Here is a 26693-nt window from a genome sequence, read left to right on the forward strand (position 1 = left end):
GGAATTTTCTTAGAATGAAGAAGAATGTCTCTACCCACCTACCTATTTCTCCTACCACTAGTATTCTGCACCTAAAATTTTTCTACTGGGGAAGAGGACAGTTAAGTCCCTGGATACTTCTTTAGCCTCAGTTTCTTGTAAAACTTAAAAGATTCATAAGATAGGCAAAGAGATGGATCATTGCTAGCACAAGTTTATTTAGGGGCAAATTATCCAAAAGCTTGAGACTAGAGTCATTAACAGATGGCAGGGTTTTACAGGGGAGGGCAAGTGGATTGTTTGAAAGACATTGGAGGGGTGGGGGAGGCTGTGGATCTGTGGATTAAGGGAAGGCAGACTGGGTCTGGCCTGAAACAGGATTTCTGTGAGAATGATATGTGTCACTTGTGGTGGGCAGGTGTGATTCTAACTGAGCCACTGCTAGTAGCAAACAAAATACTGTCAGAGGCCTCATGACTGGAGCACCATGGTCAAGCATGCGTGATGTTTCTGCTTTTTGTTCTTATTACTTGTTAGAAGGGATAGGGTAGATGCAAGATTGCAAGTGCTCTTCTGAATACAGGCATGACCAGGTGGAGTAGAAGGGTTAAAGGCAGGAAATCTGGTAAGTTAGAATCACTTCCAGTAGCTAGAGGATCTGCTGGTAGTGATGTCATTTGAAGAGAAGAACATTGTTGACATATTTTTGAGTAACTTTAAGGATGAAGAGGAGGAGGAAGAGGAAGGGGAGCCATCAACACACCAGGGAAAAACATGTAACAAGGTGAGAATTACATAAGCCAAACATCCACATTAGGGACAGTAAAAGTAGAGGCTGCAGGACTGGTGCCAGCCTGGACAGCCAGATGGAGAGGGAGGCTCCCCAGCCCCACAGGTTAGCTGTTTGCTCTCTGAATCAAGAAACCATTCTACTGCCTCTGAAACTATGTTAGTCTGATTTACACAGAATTAACCTTCTTCCTGTAAGAACAGTACACAGATTCCAGTTTGCTTCATTGTATGCCCAACCCTCTGTTGTTCTGAGGCAACACAGCTGTGAGGGAGTATATCTGCATCTGGACACCAGTTTTGTTTTGTTTTTGTTGTTGTTGTTTTTTGGACAGTCCTGGGGCTTGGACTCAGGGCCTGAGCACTGTCCCTGGCTTCTTTTTGCTCAAGGCTAGCACTCTGCCACTTGAGCCACAGCGCCACTTCTGGCCATTTTCTGCTGGGGAATCGAACCCAGGGCCTCATGTATATGAGGCAGGCACTCTTGCCACTAGGCCATATCCCCAGCCCTGGACACCAGTTTTGAGGTGAACATGTTATCTATTGATGTTTGAAACACAGTTGAAAAAATTCCATAGTTTATTTCTGAGGTGAGGTTGTTCACTATTCCCCACTATCCCCCCACCCCCTCCACTCCCTCGTGACACCTAGCTGCAGCTGAAATGGGTAGAATATGTATTGCTCTTTTGGATTGTGGTATTGAGGATGAGATGGGGACCATTGGGGGAATGTCAAGGACTTGGTCATCTGAGAAGACTGATGGGGGTGGGGACAAACCAAATTGTCAGGTAAGCCCTTCAACTGCCTGTCAATTTCTCAAAGAGGGAGAATGGGAGCCAAGGCTGAGGCTGAGGAAGATGGTAAGGGCACATGGGGGGTGGGGGGAGGTGGGGGAAGGCCAATAGGCAGGAATTTGTGTTGAAGAAGTTGGTGCTGAGGGATCCTATAGGAGAGAATCAAGTGAAGGAGCCTGAGGGGGATGAAGGGTCATTTCCCCAGCAGGATCAAAGTCTGAGAAAGATGGTTAGGGAGGTGGAGACATTTTTGTTTTTTCATTAAGCAGAAGAATTTATTATAAATAGCAAGATTGATAGAAGAGGACCTAGAATGGAGATAGACAAAGGCTTCAAAATACGGAATCTCAACCTATTGTGTTAGAGAATGATTTCAAGATCATACTGAATTTGGGAATCAAAAATGTCCTGTTTGATCAATTTTTAGTCATTGTCCAATTTTTATTGTTGCCAGATGATGTTACAGTACAAGATGACTCACTTAGGCTTTCTATTATCAAAGAACTCAAGGTTTTGCTAGTTTTTGTGGACATATCCTATCAGAGTATCCCTCTGGGAGCTTAAAAGGTCTATTTTGGGAGGTTTGTAACTATCCTTCCCTACTTCTGAGTCACAGACAGCATGCCCTGAGACAGAGGATCTATCAAAGCTGTGTCTGCGTGGACGGACCATTCACAGCAGGCCGGAGCATCATCCCACCAGCCAGTAGTTCAAATTAGATGGGAGGCTGCCCTCCCAGGCATCCCTGAGAGGGAGCAGGCCACCTGTGAACCACCCAGGGTGGAAATTCTGAGCGTCTCTCTCAAGTGACACCAGGGCTTGTTCTAGGCTCCTGGACCCTTCCTACTTAGAGGAAAACAAAAACAGAAACCAAAAGAGAAAACAAAAAGAGGACTCACCAGAACTGAAGGCCTTTGTTAAATGGTTGGTTCCAAGTTGCAGTGTGGTCCCTGGCAGAGCTGTTAAAGCAGGGAAGAGAAGGAAAGCAAGAGACACAGAAAGCATGGAGGAGACTGGAGTCGGCAGAAAGGAGAATATTTGGCAGGAAAGATGGACAGAGGAGGACGAAGATAACTCAGATCCTGCTCAGGCTCTCAGTATTAGCCTAGGATGCTCTCAGCCCTGAGAGACAAACAAAAAATTGAGCCTATACCCTGTCCCAGACTCAAAATGGGTACAAGGTATGCAGAGACAGCTCAATGTCAGCATAGATGTATTTGGGGGAGAAACTGGCCAAATGTTAAGCCCACTGCAAGGTTTAATAGAAAAGAGGCAAGTGTGTTACTGGAAAGGCATGGGGGAAGGGCTGTGGATCAGTGTGAGTAGGGAAGTGGGCTGGGATCTGGCCTGGAGCAGGGTTTCTATCGGAGTAACTAAGGATATAACTTGTACTTGGGACATAGGATACTGCATATGGTTGGGCCATCTACTGTGCTTAATGAGTCACAGCCCAAAAATGAAGCAGTGTGCTTTGATCATTGTAGCTAAAGGCATGCAAAATACTGGGGGTGGGAGAGCTGGCTCAAGATGGAGGTGCCATGGCCAAGTGAACCTGACAGTGCCTATTTCAATCAAGACATTATTTTGAATGTTAACAGGTAACTTCCACACTGAATAATAGCACAGTAGAAACTGTTTGTTCTTGAATTATGAATTTTATTGTCTTCCTCATACTTGTTCCTTTTCTTTTCCCTTGATATGCTGGTATTGGGGCTTTGCCCCAAGGCCCCTCATTTTTCTCAACTTTCTTGCTCAAGGCTGGTGCTCTATGAGTTGAGCTGCACCCCCACATTCTACTTCATTTGCACCTATTCTTTAGAGCAGACCTTGAAATCAGAGAGAGAAGGTATTCCCCCCTGCCCCCCACCATTTTCTCCTGTGTTTACAACAAGTTTGTGGCTAATCCTTAAATCCTCTATATTAAAATTGTCAACCAATTTCCAGGCAGCATCTTCCAGATGGAAACTCAGTAAAGAGGGGCTGGGAATATGGCCTAGTGGCAAGAGTGCTTGCCTCAAATACATGAAGCCCTGAGTTCGATTCCCCAGCACCACATATATAGAAAACGGTCAGAAGTGGCGCTGTAGATCAAGTTGCAGAGTGCTAGCTCTTGAGCAAAAAGAAGCCAGGGACAGTGCTCAGGCCCTGAGTCCAAGGCCCAGGATTGACCAAAAAAAAAAAAAAAAGTCACTTGAGCTGGGATGTAGCTCATTGGCAAAGTGCTTGCCTAGCAAGTGCAACATCCTGGGTTCGATCCCCAGCATCAAAAAAGAAAAGACCCCCACCCCCCCCAAAAAAAAAACTCAGTAAAGATCATGCTTCATCTTCTGTAATAAAGTATCCATAATGAGACATGGGGGAAGGTAGCTGGGGGCATGGGGAGCACAGGCACACTGTCTCTTAAAGACTTGATCACAGAGGCAGTACAAACTTCCTCTCAGTGTTCACTGGTTAGATCTAGCCCTTTAACCACACTGCCTGCAGTGGGACTGGGAACAAAGAAGGGGCAGAGGGATAGTGGTCTAGCACCAAACCTCTGTGTCATAGAGTGTTTCAAGAGAAGCAAATCCAAGTCTTTTATAACAGACCTCATCTGGCCCTACGTAGAACATTTATTTCTCTAGGAAGGCTAAACAGACAGACAGATTGCACTTCAATGTCTTCCAATCTCTGTAATACAGTCACATTTCATGAGTTAACAGTGATTTGAATATTTAGAACTCAAGAGGAATAATAGCCAACAGAACTGAGATCAGGGGAAAATGCTAGAAGTTTGGTGTCTAGAAAATAAAAGTCAGCAGAATACTAAGAAGAAAAGGAATTTTAAACAATGGGAAAGACAAAGACAGCTTATTTCAAAAAAGATTCTCAGGCATTTTCCAGCACTATTGTAGGCCTGCATGTTTCTTTAAAAAAGCAATTTAACAAGATATCAAAGGCAAATGTCCATATATGCTGATCCTATGATTTTAACTTTGAGATCTACATTTAAAGAAACATTCTCTGAAATTCTTAAAAATTAAAAATGTGTCACAACATTATTTACAATATAAAAAAAATTTGGAAGGTTGTGCAGTTTATAAACTCTGATGTATACATTTACTAGGCTCTAATGTATATATGAATTAATTTTTCCATGAAGAAATAATTAGACATAGACCAAGTTAGAGGCATGCTACCAGATGACAGCCTCTACCCAGCAAAAGTGCTAATTCATATACATCAAGGCACGTAGGGAATCCTTCGAACCCTGGGAGCCCAGTGAGACATGCCAACTAAATTCAGCATCTCATCCTTAATAGAATTGGGCTTAAAAAGATATGTTTATAAAATACATTGCTTGAAACAACAAGCAAAATTTGAATACAAACTTTCCTTATACAGACTCATGTCCAATTAACCACCCCAAAGCCAGAAGTGAAGCTGTGAGTCAGATGCTAGAGTGCTAGCCTTGAGCAGAGAACACTCAGGGACAGTGCCCAGGCCCTGAATTCAAGCCCCAGGACCAGGTACACACACACACACACACACACACACACACACACACACACACACACACACACACACACAAATATATCTAAGAAAAAGAGTATCTTTATCCTTAGGAGATATGTGGTAACATATTTAAGGAAAAGAATCATAAAACCTTTTATTTGACTTCAAATGATTTAAAACATAATAATGAGTTCACATAGATAAATGGTAAAATAACAACTGGTGAATCTCTATATCATTACAAATTGTTTTAAGTATTTTTGAACTCTAAATTCAAAATGAGATGATCATTTGGAAGTATTTATGATGTAATGTTTAAATGAAAAAATCCAGGCAACATTAACTATGTATCTCATGAGATCTTCTCTCCCAGTAGAAAATAATACTAGAAGGAAAATACTAAAACTTTAACAATATCTGCGTTTGGTAGGAAGATTGGATGAGGAACATGTTTACCTTCCTTTTTTATACTTTCTGTACATTTTTAATAACCATATATCACTTTTATAATAAAAAATACCTTAAAAAAAAAACACTGAGCAACCAAGTGGCATGGGTCAGTCATTTTCCCATCTCCCCAACGTTCAGCCTGAAGCCAAAATGGAGAGCAGTGAGAGATGGAAATGAGCATAAGCTGCCGGCTATGAGGGTGTGAAAATCATGGTCCAGAGCTGCCAAGTGGCCTTTAATGAAACCTGTCTGAGATGGAAAAATCATAGTCTTCTAGGCTAAAGACTTGATGTACAATTTAGCTTTAGTGTCAGCATGCAGCTGCTGGGTATATCCTCAACTTTAAGATTTATGGCCATCCTGAGAAATACCTTTGAATTTGGCTGATTCTTCACAGACTTAGATTTCAAGTTCATGTGGTGCAAAATAGCTTCTCTTGGCTTCTGATCATACCTATTGGGCCAGAACTAACTAGTTCATAAGGCCATAAGCCCTTTTCATGTCAGGTATGGTTAGCATCGACCCTAAGAGACAAGCCAGGAACTCTTCCCTTGCTTCTTCTAATTGAGCTCATTTTCTGCCTCCATTCTGACTCTCCTTCTTAACACTTTCCAAGAGTTATCTCTAGTACCTGGCTTCTTTTAAACACACATGTCCTATTTCTTTTTTTCTCAAACTACTCTAATTTTAGGAACAATAACATTTCTTGCAGGTCTCCCAGTGAGCTCCTTGATGCTGAGTGTAGCGATCACTCTTCTGTTCTTATTCTCCTCCCTCAGCTTCATTGAACAGCACTGCCTTCTTGGACAATTCTCTTCTCTTGGATTTCTGTGACAACATTCTATGTTTCTGGCTGCCCTGCCACCTCACTGGCCCCGCCTTGATCTTCCTGCCTCTTCTTTGCTGGACTTCTGAATGCTAGACTGAACCCTGAGATCAGCCCCAGAACATGTGCAGTTTTCCCTTTAAACTCCCTACGTTCTCACCAGAACAGATAACCATGCTCAAGACTTCCCATTGATATTTTCACTACAACTCCTCTGAGTGCCAGAATCATAAATACAGATCTCAAGTGATTAAAGGAAATGAAATGCAATCTAATAGAACTCAAATAATCTTCTACTACTCTCTCCACCTCCATCTCTCTCTCTGTCTCTCTCTCCCTACCTCCTTATCTTTCTCCATCTCTATGTGTCTAGCCTCTGTGTCTGTGTCTCTATCTCTGATTCTGTCCCTCTCTGTGACACATACACACACACACACACACACACACGCATGCAAATCGCATCACAATCCAAGTTCTCTCCATTTGAGTGAACAGTCCATGTCTAGTTCTAAACTCTAGAAATCCTCTTTTATAGTTTTCTTTCCTTATCTTCACACCTCCAATCCTGAAAAACTTGAGTTTTTACCTCAAGTTACTTTTCAAATTCATCAGCATCTCTTGTAGATACTAGCTGCATCACCTCTTAACTATCATGCTGCAGTGGCATAGGAAATTGTTCCAGTCCAATCCCTTTCCATGCAAATATTCTCATTCGTTCATTTGTTCATTCGTTTGTTCGTTCATTTGTTCATTCATTCATTCATTCATTTATTTTTGCTGTTCCTGGTATTTGAACTCAGGGTCTGGGTGATGTCCCTGAGCTTTTTTGCTTAAGGCTAGCACTCTACCATTTGCACCACAGCGCCACTTCTGCCTTGTCTGTTTATGTAGTGCTGAGGAATCAAACCTAGGGCTTCATGAGTGTTAAGCAAGCACTCTACCATTAAACCACATTCTCAGACTCCTGCAAATATTCTCCCCACACTGCCAGGTCAACCTTCCTATAATATAAATTACATATTGATACTGACTTTGTCAGCCTGCCTAAAATGATATCCTAATGTGGCTTCTTAAAATGATATTTATGATGTGATGGCATATGAGAAATGAGATTGCCTGATAATCTATTCTATTCCATCCCCACCCTCCTTGTGCTCACCATGCTCCAACCAATCTATCTCTGTTTCTTAAACATATCCATTTCTTTCCTGCCTTTGCACTTGGCTGATATTGCTGTACACTGCCCTCAGTTCCACACATGACTAGATTCTTCTTCTTCCAGTCTAGCACTTTGCTTGTTAGTTTGAGATGGAGATGGAGATGAGATATTTCCTTCCCAATTGATGTCAAACCCAAACTCTATAGCTAGGATCACAGGTGTGAGCCAGTGGCACCTGGCTTATTAATGGCTTCTTCAATTTGAGATTCATTTCTTCATAAATATTGTCCTAATTTCTAATATAAATTAATACTCTTCACGCCTAGTCACTCTCAGCACTTTATTTCAGTTTTTCAAAGCATTTACCATAGTAGACATTTATCTTGTATTTTTTATATTTATTGGAATATTGTTCATTTGTCCCCTAGAATGAATGCTCTATGATGGCAAGAACATAAGCAAGGTGGGCACTGTGACATCCACATTACAGCATAGTGATCGGGCAGGACCTCAAAGCATTCATTAGCAAATTACGAAACACAGTTCTAATGACAAAAAACTCAAAGTAGAGAGGTTCACAGGGAGGTTTGGAAGAGAGAAAATATCTATAGGAAAATCGGTGCTGTAAAATGTCAGCCATATTCCAATCTTCCTGTTCAGCTTGCTGTGTTTGTGAAAGCTTGGCTTCAGAAAAGATAGGATGAAGCTCCTAAAAGGAGCCTTTGCTCTCAGGGAGACAGGCCAGTGTGTGCTCCTTAAATAGCTTCCCACAGTTCCTTGTTGAACAGGGCAGCTGGCCAGCAGCCCTTGCAATGGAGTGCACTGTGGATACCTGGGGGACCAACACTTCAATACTTAGAATATTTTTGGTTCCTATGCTAGCTTTCTCATCATTCTGAGGGCCCCCTTCTTTTTCTCCTTTTATTCCAGTTACCACCCTGCCCCCACCCCGGCTATTAGATGATACCACCAAAAGTCATGGCATCCCCTTATCCTTAGTTAATCCTCTCCAGAAAGACCCAGAAGTGTACTACTAACCTCTTAGGTACTTCCCAATCTAATCAAGTTAACAATCAAGATTAACCATCACAAATCCACTCCTGGTCAACTTTATACCAAAACAAGTCTCCTGAAGTTATAACATTCTATCCCAGCCTCTAAAATTCTAATGTCCATGTCATAATACAAAATGCATTCAGTCCTTCACTAAGTGTACTCACAGTTTGGGCACTGTTCAAAGTTCAAGTTCAGGCTGGGAGCACATGGCTCATACCTGTACTCCTAACTACTCAGAAGACTGAAAACTAAAGCATGGTTCAAAGCAAGAAAGTACATGAGAATCTTATCTCCATTTAGCCAGCAAAAAAAAAAAAAAAACAAAAACAGAAGTGGAGCTATGGCTCAAGTGGTAGAGTGTCAGCCTTGAATAGAAAATCTCAGGGACAGTGCTTAGACTCTGAGCTCAAGCCTGAGTGCCAGCACACATACTCATGCAGCATGCACACCCCAAAATCCAAGTTAAATTCTAGGGCTCAAAACAAATTCACTCATTCCCATTCTAAAAGGAAGAAATGGGGGCAAGAAAGGAAAGGTGGAACCAAAGCAAAACTGAAACCTCAAAGGGCAAAATGCTAAATCCTATAGCTTCATGTCCAGTATTCAAGACACATAGCAATACAGCGTAAGCTCCAAAGGCCCTGGAATCCCCTCCACCATGTCCTGGCTAGTTGTAAGCTAATACCATTGGTCTTGGAAACTCCAGCATCCTGGGTGATGGACAGTCTCTCACATAACGCATGACACTGCTACACATTGCCTGGCCTCTCAGACCTTCCTTTGAAATCTGAATGGAAGCCTCCATGAATACCACAACTCTTGCATTCGGCATGGCTTCAAATCTAGCTTCCAACTGATGACACCCAGGCTGTGACCATCTCAAGAAGTAGATGAGGGAAAAGATTTCTAATGGCTGCAAATCCAAATTAGGAAGGAACACAGGAGGTTTTGAAGAGATAATGCAGAACAGGTTCACTGGGCAAGAGGGAAAGTCTTTCAAATGAGGTTATACCTTTAACCTTTTAACTTTCAGCCTGCAATGGCTGGGCTCTTGCTATTGCCTGAGAAAGGATCCAGGCATCTTCCCTCCTGTCCCAGTGGGAAGTATTTAATTTCTGCTTAGCAGTGTTAGACTAATTTCTTTAACAACTACATCCTCTCTGGCTGCAGCATTAACCTTTTCTTGTCAAGATCCCTTTTCAAATCTTTTGCTCCTCTTTCTCAAATTGCCATCAATAACCACCACAAAGCTTCAGTGTTGGACTGGCTTGAAATTTCTTCCACCAAATAAATTAGTCTATCACTTTTAAGATTATCTTTCTGGGCTAGGTGGAATTACAAATACTAACTCTGATTTTTGTTTATAGTTTTCAAATCTTTCTTTAATGCAGTCTCTTAAAATAAACAAAAATGCGCAAATCCAGCTTGATCAGTTTTTCAGTAGTTTTCCAGCCTTTCTTTCTTTTTTTTTTTTTGGCCAGTCCTGGGCCTTGGACTCAGGGCCTGAGCACTGTCTTCTTCCCGCTCAAGGCTAGCACTCTGCCACCTGAGCCACAGTGCCGCTTCTGGCCGTTTTCTGTATATGTGGTGCTGGGGAATCGAACCTAGGGCCTCGTGTATCCGATGCAGGCACTCTTGCCACTAGGCTATATCCCCAGCCCTCCAGCCTTTCTTGGTTACTTAAAAAAAAAAGAAGGAAGAAAAGAAAGGAAAAGAAGAAGAAGAAAACAGTACACTTAAAGAAATCTCCCTGAAACTGGTTTTTAATACACCACACATGACTAGGTTATCGCCATAGGAAGAAAGTGGGCTGTTTTTTGTTCTTTCTTCGTTTTCTTCCCTCTTACAGGAACCCCCTTTTGGTTTAAGGCAACAAACATTTCTCCTCCACTGTGTGTCCATTTAGCAGATGCATATGTGTTGTAATGGTTTTCCAGGATTAATTCTTTGAAGTTGCAATCTTCGTTGCAGTCTTTCTTTGCATAGAGTTTTCCTTCCTTGTTCATTGCAAGATAGTATTTATTTTCCACTCCTTTGATTGCCACAATTCCAACTGCCACTGTCCTGATTTCCATGATATCCTTGCACCAGCCGGGGCTGTAAACACCAGACAGCAGGAGGAGGCCTCGGAGCCAGACTCCGAAATAAGAACCGGGAAATAGACTCTTCTTTTTCATTTTCTAGGATTACTCTAGTAAGCTGCCAAGATTGTAACCTATTGTTTAAATAAGGTTCTTAGGACAGATATGACTTTAAATTCCAGTATTTTTCTTATGTAAAACCTTCTGTAATAGTTTCCTAATAGGCTTTCCAATTTTTATTAGCACACATTCATTGTACAATGTGTAGGATTATTGTGAATATGTATGTAATATGCTTTGATCATATTCACCCTCTGTGTTAGTGTTTTTTAATCATCTCTTCTTACCCACTTTACTTTCTTACACTTTAAGAAATGGATTTCTTCATGATATTTTTATTCATGCATATGATGCACTCTGATATTATGCTCCTCCTTTCCTCATAGTTTTAAAAAGTAACAGCCAGAACTGTCTTCAGCAAGCACTGTATGGACAGTTTCTCCAATTCTAACCTGCATCAGGATCACCTGACAGCTCTGACATAGACTGATGAGTGGATCCCCCAGGGTTCTGGCTTGGTTGCTATGGGCTGAAGCCTGGGCATCTGAATTGCTACAAGTTCCCCTGCCCTTGAGACTTTTTTTTAAAGGCCCAAGATCCTGAGGAGAGGTTAAGAAATTCTAACCAACAGATAACCAACAGATAAGAACAGATGGAGTCAGATGCGCTCCCAGGACTCTGCCCTGTGACACTGCCCCTTGCTTGCTCAACTACCTTGTTCTTTCCTTCAGAGGGCATCTTTGAGACCCTACATGCCATTGTCTTGCTGGCTGCTTGCTTAATGCCCTGAGATTCTTCCTAAAGAGACTACTCACATATCTATCTTGCTGCTCTTTAACATCTGGCAGTAAGACAAAGACCCCATTACACTGAAGTCAAAGGGTTTGTCAGAAAACACATGGTTGCTGCTGTGTGTGTATGTCAGAGACAGCCAGCAAAGACCCCTCATAGAGCTGTGGATTCCTGCACATTACCATATCAGTGCCTATCAGGTTTCTCACACTGTCACCATAGTAGGAAAAGCCTCCTGGTGGCTGAGCTGGGCTGGTCCCCTTCTCCAGATCTCTTAGGGTTGCCAGAAAGCTATGTCTCTGTCATAAATCTGTGTGTCTTTGGCACTGGTATTTCTCCCTTACCAGAACTGTTCATTACATCATAGCAAGAGGTAGCAGCCATGAAAGTCAAGTGCCAAGTTCTATTGCTTCCATAAACCCAGTTTCTTTTCTCTGACATTACTGCTTCCAAGGCTAATCGTATATCCACAGTTTTCTTTATCTTTGTTTTTTCTTTTGTGCCTTTATTTTACCTTTTATCAAAGTTCAGAGTTTTCAAACATTGTCCCTAAAATCATAAATCTGTATCGTCTTGGTATCTGCCAAAATCTCAGATTTCTAGACATACCACAAACCCAAAGATTGATACAGGTCTAAGTCTGGGACAGGTGTCTCTACCCCAGGCCATTGGAAAGGTAGATAGTCACAATGTGAGCCAGGATCATGGCACCTGTGAAAACACACTCATAAGTGTTTTGGGTGTTTTGGGTGGAACTGTGGTTTAAACTCAGAGGCATGGGCTGGAAATGTGGCTTAGCAGTAGAGTGCTTGCTCAGCATGATGAAGCCCTGGGTTCAATTCCTCAGCACCACATAAACAGAAAAAGCCAGAAGTGGTGCTATGACTCAAGAGGTAGAGTGCTAGCCTTGAGCAAAAAGAAGCCAGGGACAGTGCTCAGACCCTGAGTCCCAAGCCCAGGAATGGCCAAAAAACAAAAAAGAAGTGTGTAAACTCAGAGGCTTGTGGTGCTTTCCAGACAGGTGTTCAACCACCTAAGCCACTTCCTCCACCCCTTTTTGTTTTAGGTAGCTTTCAGATAGGGTCTTGCATTTGTGTTGGGGCCACCTAGAAAGTAATCCTCCTATTTGTACTTTCCGCATACCTGGAATTGCCGACAGGCTTCACTAGGCTCAGCGTACTTTATTTCTTTTTATATTTAATTATTTATATTTATTGTTTGCTTGGATGGAAGTGAACTTTTTGTCTGAACCAACCTCAAGCTATAATCCCTCCCAATCACTACCTCACAGTAGCTAATGACTGACTTGAGACATCATGCCAGGAACGAGCCATTCTAACTCTTTACCTGAGCAGAACTTGAGCCATGATCTTCCCAGTCTCTACCTCCCAAACAGCTTGTATTAAAGGTATGAGCCATGGTGTTTGGTTCTTTGTGTATGTTTTGAAAATGGACAATCTGTTTTATTCTGTTATGACAGAAGTCATAGCCTATACAACTTATAATGAACAGAATTTACTGGCTCACAGTTATGAAGACTAAGAAGTCTGAAATCAAGATTTGGCATCTGGTAAGGGCCTCTTTGCTGGCCATCTCATGCTAAGAGTTTTGTATTTGCTTTCTACCACAATAGTGAAACACCTTTAAATAATTAATTTATAAAAAGGAAGGTTTATTTTGGCTCATGATTTTAGAGGTTCCAGTTCAGGACTGTGCAGATGGATTACTTTTAGGCCTATTTTGGGTTTGTTTCTTGGTCACAGAGAGTACTTAGAGAAATAACCTATTCAATTCAAGCAAGAAGCAAAGAGGAGGAAGAAGAGCCAGGGATCCCATAATCTTTTTTGAGAACACACCTCCAAAGACATAAGACCATCCAATAGGATCTATCTCTTCTCACCCATGGACCTCTAATTGGGCTACACTTTTTATGACCTATTCACTAAGCCCCACTCCTAAAGCTTCAGTCACCTCCAAACAGTGTGGTTCTAGAACCAAGCCTTCATTCAACACGAGGGATTTGGAAGAACATACAACCTTCACATCATACAGGCAAGAGAGGGCTGAGCTCACCCTTTCATAAGGAGTCCGCTCTCATAGTAATGAACCCACTGCTGTGATAATAGCATTAATCTTTCCATGAAGGCACAGCCTTTCTGACCTCAGTACCTCAAAAAAATTCTATTTTCTGACATCTCTGCAGTGGAGACTAAATCTCTAACACATAAATTTTGGGAGGCACATTAACAGGTAGCTTGTTTACCTCCCATAAAGTTTCAAGAGTCTCTTGTTTTAACTTTTACTAGGTATATATTTGGATGAAAGTCTTTTATCTGTCAGGCATATGTTTTCTAAGTATTTTCTCCGAGTCTGTTGCTTGCTTTGTCATCCTATTAGCAATGCCTGTCAGAGAGCAGAAATTTTGCCTTTTAATGTAGTCCAATTTCCCTAATAATTTTGGTGGTGTGATAAAAACTTCATCACCAATCCAAGTTCAGTTAGATTTTTCTATTATGTAATCTTCTACAAGTGATGTCATTTAAAATTTTTACATTTAATCATACACCTTAGATTTAGCTTTTGTATGAGAATCCATATCTACTAGAATGTGTTTGCTTTTTTGTACTAGTACTGGGGCTTGAAGTCAGGACATGTGTACTTTCTTGTTTTTGCTCAAGTCAGGTGCTCTACCACTTGTACTACATCTTTACATCTGGCATTTTGGGTAGTTAATTGGAGGGAAAATGTCTCATGAACTTTCCAGCCTGGGCTGAATTCAAACTGTTATCTTTAGATGTCTGCCTTTTGACTTGCTAGGTGTGAGCCACAGGTGCCTAACTACACTCACTTTTTAAATACAGTAAATCTCTATCTTCAGCACCTTTTGTTTCAGCCTCTTCTTTCTCCATTGGACTACTTTTGCTTATTTGTCAAACTTCAGTTGTCTCTATTTGTGTCTGTCTACTTCTGGCTTTCTGATTCTGTCCCATTGGCATGCTGGTTTTATTACTTCATGAATATCACATTGCCTGGGTCCTTGTAGTTCTATAATAAGTCCTAAAGTCAAGACAGGCAGCAATGGTCCTTCAACTTTCATTCTTCTTAGTCATATTGTGTTGGTTATATAGAAATTTTAGAATTGATCCTTATCAAAGCCACAATTGCTGGATTTTTTTTTTCTGGTACTGGGGTTTGAATTCAGGGCCTCAGTATTTGGTTACCTTGCTTACTCAGCTGGCACTCTACTACTTGTGCTACTCCTTCAACCTGGCTCTTTGACTGGTTATTTTAGAGATAGAGACTTGTTGAACTTTTCTTCCCAGCTGGTTTCAAACTGCAATATTCCAGTCCACCGCTTTCTGAGTAGTTAGGATTGTTGATGCTATTAGCATCAGGCAAGTTGTTAGAATTTTATAGGAATTGCATCAAGTCAATAGATAATGTTGGGGAAAATGTGCTTACATCTTAACAATACTGAGGCTTCCTTGTCGAGTACATGAAATAGTTCTCCATTTATTTAGAAGATTTAAAACATTTCTTTCAGTAGTATTTAAACCATTTCTTTCAGTTTTGCCTTATCAAAAATCCTTATTTTACAATAAACATTTTTCTTTGTTTTTTTCTCCTCCCTCTACCCTGTCCATTTCCTTTCAGGACATGTCAATAATCTGGGGTATATTTTCTATTCCTCTCTACCCAAGTACCCTCATGTTGATACATATGTCTGTAAATATAACTCTCAGAGTATTACTTTGTCATTGTTTGATTTTGTTTATCTGTTGGTCTTTTTTTCATATACAAAGATACACACATGTACTTACTCAGAACTCTTTAAATCATTATCAATTTACGAAAATGAATTCTGATAAACACATCTTTATGGGATCTTGCTTATCTCATTCAACAATTCCAGATACACCAGTCAGAGATTTAGTCCAACTTCAACCTTTTTTTAAAATGAGGATATAACATCCACTTGTGGTATGGGTCAACTGCAATTTATTCACCAATTTCCCATGTTTGTTCATCTATTTCATGTTGCAGTTTTTCTTCTCAAGAGCATTATAGTCTACATTCTTACAAATATATTTTAGTATGTTGATATAGTATTGGTAGAGGATGATTCACTGAGAAGTAAACTTTAGGTCACATAAGATGTAAGTTTCTGTTACATAGGTATTGCCAGACTATATGTTCAGAGAATGTGTTACTACTCCCTATTTGCATCATAAAAGCATAGAGAGGATTTTACTCCTGTTCTCACTATGAATTGTTATTATCAGTCTCTTAGAAATTTCCTCATTCTAGTGGGTCTAAAAAAATCTGTGTTATTTCCACTTTTATTTCCCTAACTACTATTTGAATTTGAGTGTATTATTTTATATTCATCAGCCATTTGGATTATATCTTTTGTTAATTATTTATGCCTATATTGAGGATATCTGTCTAATTTTTTCTTGTTGTCAGGTTCTAAGAGCTCCTTGTAGAATATATGTATGTGTGGTATGTGTGTATTTATATATTTACCCCTGACTGCCATCGTCATTATAGTTATTTTTTCTCAGACATAACTTTTTAATTAAATTTCTTTGTAGGCCATTTTATTCTTATCTTAATTTCTACCCTGAAGCTGCAAGCATTGGCTAAGATATTAAGGGAATCTTTTAGTTAAAAATTCAGAGTTGGACAACTTGCAGAATACTGAGAAACTCAGAGGGGAATGAAATTCATTTTTCCCAAAGAAGAGAATATTGGACTGGTGGTTAGAAGCTAAGGGAAGAGGAGAAAAAAAACATTGTAAATAAATCAGTAATGATCACAGAAAAGAGGCATCACACCGTTTCTGAATGGTCACAACTGATAGGACTACATAAAGAAGCATCACAAAAAGCCATATTGGGCTTGAAACAGGAAGGAATTCCCCAAGAGCCACAGTTGTTCCCAGTGGACATGTCCAGAGGTGTCCCAACATAAGGGGGGAGATGTTCCTACACATCATTGTCTAGCATTCTAATGATAGCCTGTGAAGCAAGAGACAGTTTGGATGTAGTTTGCCAAAAATCATACTGGAATTTGATTGTCATTGTGGTAGTTGGTCGGGGGGGTGACTTTTAGGATGAGATCAGATCTTTAAGGGGGATCAATGACATCCTCCTAGGAGCAAGTCTTATCTCTCAGAACTGAACTAGTTACTGTGAAAGTGAATTGTTAAAAAAAAAATAAGGCTGATCCTCATATGTAGCCTTCCACACAGCCTTGCTTGCCCTACCACTTTTTTTTTTTAACCACAAAGCACAAAGGCAGCATACGGCCCCAATCAGTACCAAACACTAGATTTTTCTGCCTCTATAACCATGACCCCAAGGAAATTTCTTTCTTTTATAAATGACTCAGCCTCAGGAGTTCCATGAGAGAAATAGAAAACACATTAGGACAATGTATGGAAAATAAAATTAATTCAGATGACTTGGAAATCACAAAACTATTGAAAGGGATGGAGAAGTTTGATAATGCATTCTCATTAGACAAGGAACCCCTGTCCACAGTGCTGACAGCAAAAGACAACAGAGTTACAGTTCACAAATATCTAGTTCCTGGCTAAAAGAACAGGTTAAGGCACACTGGTTGTTAAACAACATCTAGTACAGGATTCAGGAATCCATCTGGGAGCTGGGAGCTGAGAGCTCATGTGTGTAACACTACCTACTGAGGAACCTAAGATCTAATGATTGTGGTTTGAAGCCACACTGGGCCAGAAAATCCATGAGAGTCTTATTTCCAATTGATCAGCCAAAGCTATAAGTAGAGCTGTGGCTCAAGTGGTAGAGTGCTATCCTTGAGCCAAAAACCTAAGGGACAGTGCTCAGATCACGAGTTTCAAGACCCAGTACACACAGACACACAGACACACAGACACACAGACACACACACACACACACACACAGACACACACACACACACACACACACACACACACACACACACACACCCATCCTTAGTGTATTTGGCTCTACAAGGCCTGCTCATAGCTTCTGGAGTGGGATTCCTAGCCCACCTCTCATACATTTCTTCTGAAATTGCTTTCATAGGACTGTTTTATAATAACAACCCTCATGACACTGACAAGTCTTTCCTACTTTGTTCTTGGAGAAATAGAACAACTCTGTCTTTCTGAACATAATGGCAATGAACCCACCCACTCTACTGCTTTTATAGGTTCTGTACAAATGTCCTTAAATAGATGTCATTTCACTGAAGCTGATCATCTTTTGTGGCTGCTAAAAATCACAAGTGAATTATTCTATTCAATCTACATGCATTGAAGAGCAACTTCCATGAACCATGGAGTACTTGAAATGCCAAGGGTACCAATTGAACACTGTGGTTGGAGACACAGCTATGCCCTGAAAACTTAACATAACAGACAGAAGGAAAATGGGTAGAGCAGCTTTCTTGTTTGGGTTAATTACTTCATGATGAGTAGGTAAGGCTCCCTCTCTCCCCCACACATACCATCTTCTATCCTCTTTCCATACCAGAGCTCTCAAAATAAATTCTACAAGGCCATACAATAAAGGTTACAAATAGATTTTATGAAGGAAAGGAGGAACTTAAAAAGGCAAGATTGATAATATGGAAATCTACCTTGTACTTCAGCTTACCATTGTGCCCTTAAAAAGCATGCAGGTAAGATATGCACCCATGGCTCCTAACCACCCAGGAGGATGAGATTTAAACAGTTCAAAGCTAGACCAGGCAAGAAATACTTGAAACCCTTGTCTCCAATTAACCACCACCACAAACAAACAAACAAACAACAACAAACAAACAAAAAAGCCAGAAGTGGAGCTGTGTCTCAAGTGGTAGAGCACTAACCTTGAGCAAAAAAATTCAGGGACAGTGCATAGCCCCAGGACTGGCACATGCATACACACAAAAATAAAGGCATGCAGGATTAATAAAGAAGCCTTGAAGGTGCATCTCTCGTATTCCACCTCAGGGAGCCTTCCATGGAGAGTACAACTGGATGGCTGGCAGCCTCCATGCTAAGACCTCTGGGATCCACCACGTTAGGTCATACTCTCATCAAGTGAGTACAAGTGCCTGGCCATGTTTGACCAACATAGAATTCCTCTAAGAACATTCTTTTGTTCCACCTTGGACTTCCCAAACTCCATCTGAACTACACCAGAGTCTGAGATTCCTCCTTCCTAATCTGCCTTACTCCTGCCTCTCTTGACCCAGCAGGAGTCAGATGCACCATTGGGGTCTGAAATCTCCCCTGCTTCCTCACTCTCCTCTCCCCTCATCTTCCATAGATATTATTCCCAGTAACTTTGCAAGCTTACGCTTGTAGGTGGGCCTTGCTTTCTGGAGAGCCTGGATGGATACAGTCGGGTTCTGCTCCAGAGGAAGTAGATCTTTTCCCTTTTTATACTCCATTTTCATGTGACAGTGAAGGAGAAGAATGTTTCTTGCCAAGTAGTCTGGATGGGTTGCCAGCTTGTGTTTTTCAGCCTTCCCATAGTTGTGACAAAATACCTGAGCAAAACAATTGAAAAAGGAAGGATTTATTTGGGCTTGTGGATTCAGTTCATGGTCTTATGTCCATGGCCTCTGGTGAGACATAGAATCATGGGAAAAAGGCGTGGAGGAGCAGAGATGTTCACCTCATGGCAGCAGGAAACAGAGCAATAGGAGAAGTATGAGAATCAGATGTGCCCATGAAAGGCATGATCCTAGTAACCTTCTTCCTTCAACCAGGCTCCATTTTCTCATCATCCATTCAGCTATAAATTCATGAATGGATTAATCACCTCTCAAGTGTCCAACAGCTGACAACCCAGCCCTTAACATATGAGCCTTTGCCAGATACTTTTAGATTTAAAGCATAGCACAGCTATTGATTTGAGGTGTTTAAGAAAGCCAACTGCTTTCATTGGGAGGGCATGGTCACTGAAATGCTGAAAAGCTTTAGTTCTACATAAAAGTGATCTTAGACGGAGCCCCTTCCACTGGAAGAAGAGTGGTTATATTCCCAGGTGACTCACTGTCCACATAATCCTCCAGGGACAATTAGAAACACCTGCTCATTCTACAATGCACAAACAATATTATGCATTTTATATGAAGTATATTTTCAGGGTAGGAGTTAATTAGGTCGTCATGGATGCAACAGTTTTTGATCCCTAATTCTTAGCAGGGCTGTCTATGCATTCCTTGTTCTCAAAATCACTCAAATTAATTTATAAAAGTTATATATTTATTGTCAAAGTAATGTATAGGGGTTACAGTATCATATGTAAGGCAGTGAGTACATTTCTTATCAACCTTTTTACATCCTCCTTCATTTTTTCTCCCACCTTGCCCCCTCCATGGTTCCCTCTCCTGAGTTGTACAGTTGGCTTATAGCATATTGTCTTGTAAGCATTGTTGTTGCATTGGTTCACCTTTTACCCTTTGTCTCTCCATTTTGGTGTTCCCCTTCCCTAGTTCTGATAAACGTACATACATACATTGGAGCTTGAACTCAGGATCTGAGTGAGGCCCCTTAGCTCTTTTGCTCCAGGTTGCGGATCTAACACTTGAGGAACAGCTCCACTGCTGTTTTTTGCTGGTTAGGTGGGCATGAAGAGCCTCACAGACTTTTCTGCATGAGCTGGCTTCAAACTGTGACCCTCAAATCTCAGCCTCCTAAGTATCTAGGATTACAGAGATGAGCCACTGGTGCCTAGAAAAAACAAACTTTCAATTTTAAATAAAATAATTCCAGGTGGGCAAATACACATTGTCACCCTACTCTTGGCACTCACAAGCCAAGTTTTGTTGACAAATCACAGAATTGTTGTTTTGCAAAGATGCCCTTCTTTTCACCTCTAGCATGTCACTCCTTTCCAACCTTCACACCGTGTAACATCCTTCTTGCCCCTTGTGCTCTCTGTCCCTGGCCCTGTCAGGAAAAAGAGTTTGCCTAGCTCCATGCTTTGCATCCTTGATATATTTCAAAATATCTGAGTAGAGATCACATATTTACACCCTTGTGACTTTAGCAGAATGAACTTGAAGAAATTGTACCACAAATAAGGAAAGATATACTAACCAATGTTATAGCACCCTTTTTACTATGAGAATGTTACTTGGGTGTCTAATTTAGACATTATGACCTTAAAGTGAACATTTCTCTTGCCCTAAAGTCTAAACACAATAAGATGGAGTGATGTGGAGGCATTTTAGGTGGCGAAGTCAGTTCCACACCCAGCATCTCATTTGGCTCATAACATAGAAGACAGCCAGAGATCTGTTTGATTCAATTCTCTCCACCCCTTATGGGTGAGGAAATAGAGTTGTAGAAACTTACAGTTGAATAACTAACTGTGGTCCATCAGAAATAGTGGAATAATTATACTATCTATATTCTAATTTATGGCTTCTATTTTTCCTCTCATTTTAAAATGTATAATTTAAAATATATCAACTGAATTCCCTGTCCTTTTACTTTCTGAAAGGAAACTCATTAGTTTTATCATGTGTAAAATGAGATTAATTATTCTTGTAGTGACCTCATTTCAGGCTAATCACAACAGCAAATATTAATAATATGCTTGTTCTGTGCCAGCCATTATCTAATTTAGCATATGACATCAACTCACTCATTTTGAACTCAGAGTCTTGCACTGGCTAGATAGGGTGCTCTACCACCTGGCCGCATGCCCAGGCCTTTTTACTTTAGGTTATTTAGGTTATGTCTCAGATAAGGTCTTGCCCACCCCACCCCCCCACCCCCAGGACTGACATAGAATCAAGATCCTCTTACCTATGCCTTCCATGTAGCTGGGATTGTGTGTTCCACCATACCCAGCTTGTTCACTGAAATGAGGTCTTGCTAACTTTTACCTAGGCCCCCCTCAACCCATGATCCTAAAAATCTCCACCTCCTGAGTAACTACAAGTATCAGACCCTGTGCAGTAGAATTGTATGTTTATTCTCATTTTGTGATTGTGTCTGTATTTCCATTTTGTGGATGAGGAAATGGAGGCAAAGAAGTTAAATCACCTTTCTGTAGACACCCAATAGCCTGCAGGATGAGCAACTTTCATTTGATTCAAAATTCTGACTCATTTGACCCAGAACTTCGACACTTCCCCTGTCTGCTCTACAAAGTGGAATCTCTACATCCTGTACATACTGACATCCAATACAAATACTCCCAACAAAATATTCCCCCAACTAATTTCAACCCTTTGGCCTTGAGTGATGTTCTCTGTCATCTTCGAGCATATTTTCCAGTTAATAAATGTCCTCTTTTTATTGACAGAAATTTCATTAACTTGATCGTCTCTTGGGCCCGAGAAAAATGATCATCAGATTGAGGAAATTGCAGAGAAATGGGTTATTACTTTGGAGACAGATAGAGGAGGGGGAGAAAGGCAGAGAGAGTAAATGCAGAAAGAGGTGGGAGAGGGAAGTGGGGCTTCAAGGAGCTGTAGCTCACACAGCTTTTCCAGTTTCTGCCTGGCTGCCCTGCTTCCCATTGGCCAATAATTATCACAGGCACAGGAGTGATGGCTAAGCAGACAGTGTGGGGGTCCCAAGGGGCTATGGAGTTTTCCCACGACCACCATCTCCTCATATAGAGGAGCAATGTGACAGCAGCCACAGCACGGGCCACAGGGGGGAGGTGAAATGAAGGTGTGTCCTGAATTTGCTAACTGGAGGCTCCTGGAAACTTCCCTGTGCTCTGCTGGTTCCTGGAAAGTCAAATAGAAAAGAGCAAATGAGAAGCATCCTTCAAACCAGCACAGGAAGCAAGCAGCCACGTGGCAGGTGTTCAAAGTTCCAACATCATCATTTCCAGCCCCCAGGACAGGTGCCTGCTTCTGAAGCAGGGCCTTCCTCCTTGATCATTTGGTGACTCCCCTGAAACTCTGCTGCCAGCTGGAAAACTGTCTCTGCAGCTGGAAAACTCAGTTTCCCTAGATCACGTTGTAGATGCCAGTGTTTTTTCTGTCCTGCCATCTGACACAACTCTTGTTCTTTCCACCCTGATTTTGCCAGTTATTCCTCCATCTGAGAAGCTACTGGGAGCTGGTACAATCTCTGGCACTGCAGAACAACAACATTTACAGATATGTAGGGAGAGATATGGCTTTATAACCAGCTTCTTCTGTCCTGCATCTCCTATTTATTACTAAGCTAACAACCAGAGGTGTCTGTTTACAAATACAAGTAAGAGTGTGCTTGCTATCCTAAAAAACCTTTTTTGGTTCTAAGGTGATATATGGTGTATAAGGAAGCACAACCCAGGCCCTATCTTACCTCTCCACTCTCATCATTGACCAGTCTCTCTTCTCTTTTTAGGCCACTCCATCCTGTTTTTCTGGGATAAAGTGCTGTCCCTTGCCAGGGCCTTAGCACATTTTATTATTGGCCTAGAGCTTGCCTCTGTATTAGTTGGCGTGTACTTATCCTTTAGATCTCTGAGTGACACAGTCTTAATGTCCCTTCTAGGTCCACACTGTCCCTCCCTTCCCTGTTCTCTTCCTCAGATGTCTGATCTTCAAGGGGTATACTAATGGCCTCTTTTGTCCCTAGTTCCAAAGATTACTGAAAGGAGAGAACAGAGGTAAGCTAGGGTATTTCTTTTTCTGGATAACTCTTTTTGAACTGTCAGATGTGGTATTGTTCACATATCACTGGGTGAACTATCACAAAATTCCCATGACAATAAACTTCTGCCTTTCAGGTGTCTTCAGTTCTTTTGGGGTGGAGACTGTCTGGAGAATGGTATTCTCACCTGTACAGTCAGCTGTACGTGTTGGCTGTTAGGAAAATGAGAGGCACATGGAGGCCTCTTGGAAAATCATTGTATTTTAATCTGTAAATACTAAGTCACTGCTGCAGAGGCACGTGATTGTTCCAGCTCCCCATAGCATCCAGGTGTTGGGATCACCTGGAGATGGGTAGAGGCTAATTATTGGATGAATGGACAAAATAAGAAACTGGTATCAGCTGCAGCTCACTGCCCTAGTGCAAACAAGGGAAGTAATACCATCCAAAAGGCCAGGGTGTCCTTTGAACGGAAGAAGGAAGAATAATTTTGAAAGGAGTTTTGATTTCCTCTGAAGGCACCGGTGACTGTGGCTTCATAAGGGCTGGCTTCATAAGGGTCACCACATAAAAGTGTCCCTCTGTTGCTGAAAGTGGCCAGCTGATGATGCATAAAACAGACTTCAGACCATCCAAGTCCACCCAGAGAGTGATTGCCTAGACTTGAAAGATACCCAAATGTCTTGCACAGCATGAACAAATTCTTAGTGATGAACTGCAAAGTACAACCAGGGATGAAATAAAATGAACTGTTTTCCTATTTGACCACTTGGAGCTTCAACATTATAAAACAGGATGAACTTTGTTTGCTATTATTTCTGTGACAAAAATTTAAAAGGAAAATGTAAAAGGGAATTTCACAAAAAAGTCTATACTGTATGTGACATGCATATCATTGATGGTAGTTTTAATGATGTCGTTATGGCTCACAGCTATGACTGAGGACAAATTGTTCTACTTGCATAAGTCTCTTTTATAGCACAGAACCACTATTCATGATATGGTTTCCATGTGCATCACTTGTCCCCTCCAATCTTCTCCACCTTAGGTGTTCTGTGCTGCTGGCAGAAGAGTGACACTGGGGAAGACAAAGGGGAAGGAGGAAATGTCCTCAGTCATTTCAGGTCACCAGAACAAGGAGATGAAGTGTAGCACATCATGGTGGACCAGATTTTCATGTTTCACAGACCCAGCTTTGCATCCCAGCTCTACCGCATCCTACCCACAAAACCCAGGCCTTGTGCTTCACCTGTCTCAGTGCCATCGGTAGACCACAGCTCAACAATACTCCTTTTGTTGGTTTATTGTATTAATGCAAATGCCATGTATGTTTCCTATCACAGAGGAAACTCTGCAGCACACAGTGGCTTTAATTGTGCTAGGAAGGAGAGTTATGAGAGTCCAAAAGAAGCAGGAGTTGTCAGGCACTGGTGGCTCACACTTGTAATTCTAGCTATTTAAGAGACTGGAATCTGAGGATTGCAGTTTGAAGTCAGCTCAAATAATAAAGTATGTGATACTCTTATCTCTAATTGACCATCAAAAAGCAAGAAGTGGAGCTGTAGCTCAAGTGGTCAAATACTAGCCTAGAGAAGAAAAAAAGAAAAGCTCAGGGACAGTTTCTAGGCCCTAAGTTCATGTCCCAGGACTGGCATCAAAACCACAATGAAACAAACAACAAAAAACCTGACAGTAGTAGTTTAACCATTTCCAACTGCCCTCTGACTCTTCTTGCCCATCTAATGCAATCTGGCTTTCACATACAACTGAAATGGACCTCAATCTTTACTCACAAATAGTATTTCAGTAATTTCCAAGGATGACTGTCAGGGGCCCTTTCATTAGATCAAAACCTCTGGCAAGATTCCTAGGACTGAGTTAGGTTGCTTCTTCCACTCACTGCTTGGGATTTTGGTCCAGGTATACGTGGTACAGATTACCTGTCCCAGGCTTAGGGAACCTACCATGCTGTTTTTCATGGATAAGAAATGGTACTGTAGTCATTCTTAGGCATAGTCCTTACCTTCTAGTTCCATTAGCCATTCTCATAAGTGCAGTTTTTGTTATATTAAGGAACAGCAGGGAATACCTGCCATAAGCCATTGGCAATGATAAGAATACACAGTTGAGACCAGGGAACAAGAGAAGAAATTGCTACACACTTTGCAGGATATCCCACCAACACTTTGATCTCAAGCAATTGCAGGAGTTTAGAGATTGTTTTTACTGTTTTCCTCTTACCGACAATGTGAAACTACCACAAATATAGTGGCTTAAAACAACACGAATTTATTTTCTTACAGTTCTTGAGTAGGAAATTTAAAATGAACTTTACAAGGCTAAACTCAAGTGAACAACAGAATAGCATCCTTCTAGACGTTCTGGAGGAAATTCTATTTCTTGCTCCTGCCAGCTTCTGGCTGCTGACATTCCTTGGTGGTTCCATCACTCCAATCTCTGCTTTTATGGTCACATTGGTTTTATCTGAAAAGTCTCTCATACTCCATCTTACAATACTGCTTTTATTATACTGAGCAATCCAGGATCATTATCCATCCGCAAATCTATTGCATATTTGTACAAAAATTTTATCATAAGAAGCATTGATTGCTCTCAAATTCTAGAGACTGGGATGCAGAAATCTTGTGGGGAGAGAGTAGGAAGAATTATTTGTTCTTCATAGACTCACCTCCCAGGAAAGCTTGAGCAATTAATCCCTCTCCAGCAGTATTCAGATCACCTCCTGTGGTCTTCCTGCTCCCATTACACATGATTACCACTTCCTTGGGTGACTGAGAATGAAGCAGAGGTGCTAAGAAAGGGAATCAAAGTCCCTGCCACTCCACAGAGTCCTCAAACGATGAGTAACTACAGCTGATGTTTAGATAATTGAGTCAAATGGAATCACCAATGGAGCTTACTTTTTCTCTTGGAAAAGTTCCAGCCTTAAGTATGTGCACTCCAGCACACGTAGTGCCTTCAAGGAGGTGATCTACCCCCTTTATATATTCAGCATATTCTAGAAGGGCACAGGCCTTACCAACCCCATACTGTCACCCTTCTAAAAGTAGAACTTGGCTGTGTCACGTCATTCCTTGGTCTTTAGAGAGGTGTTGGAGCATGTCTCACTGTTTCCACAACTGACCCAGTGGCTTCCATTTGTGCTTCCAGATTCAATCAACCCAGTTCATGTCTCTGTCATATCCATTTTGCTTTGCCCTGAGGAGAGCAAACAGAGAAGCCCAACTTTGTACCTGAAACTACTCACACTATTAGACACAACTCCTGGGACAAGGTGGACCAAAAAAGATTACTGGTACAAGAGGCACTAAAGAACCAAAGGCAAAAGCAAAGTGTGCTATATGCATAGAGAGGTAGATGTTTTTGTGAATGTTCTGGAAAGAAACAGGTACAATATATACAGAAGAGAAACCTAACTTGCAACTAGTAAGAATCTGTATAAATGATAGAAACTCATTACATGCATATTAATAGATATAATTACAGATTTAAAGAGAAAGAGAAAGAAAGAGTGTAATAGACAATGATTTTTATGCTGTGGGAAATTCCACTACTTTTTTTCAAATGAATGTGACTTAAAAAG

At 41.2% G+C, this 26693-nt stretch overlaps 1 protein-coding gene across 1 annotated transcript; it reads right to left on the reverse strand.

Annotated features, from left to right (window-relative positions):
• Window positions 1–10329: 10329 nt before the first annotated feature.
• Window positions 10330–23410, reverse strand: LOC125353688 (fibroblast growth factor 7-like). The gene is made up of 2 exons (XM_048349352.1): window positions 23390–23410; window positions 10330–10629 (listed from the first exon to the last, which is right to left on the reverse strand). Exons 1-2 carry the CDS (start codon window positions 23408–23410, stop codon window positions 10330–10332), a joined length of 321 nt encoding a protein of 106 aa, XP_048205309.1.
• Between the last annotated feature and the right edge of the window lie 3283 nt (window positions 23411–26693).

Source organism: Perognathus longimembris, chromosome 6, assembly GCF_023159225.1.
Source record: "Perognathus longimembris pacificus isolate PPM17 chromosome 6, ASM2315922v1, whole genome shotgun sequence".
Lineage (NCBI taxonomy): Eukaryota > Metazoa > Chordata > Mammalia > Rodentia > Heteromyidae > Perognathus > Perognathus longimembris.

Excerpts from the sequence above, each read along its gene's own strand:
- LOC125353688 (XM_048349352.1), bottom strand. The coding sequence starts at position 23,410 with ATGGGGAGCTGGAACAATCAC. Across the intron at positions 10,630-23,389 it reads TGGGGAGCTGGAACAATCAC|GATATCATGGAAATCAGGAC; the intron begins GTGCCTCTGCAG and ends GGCTGGTGCAAG.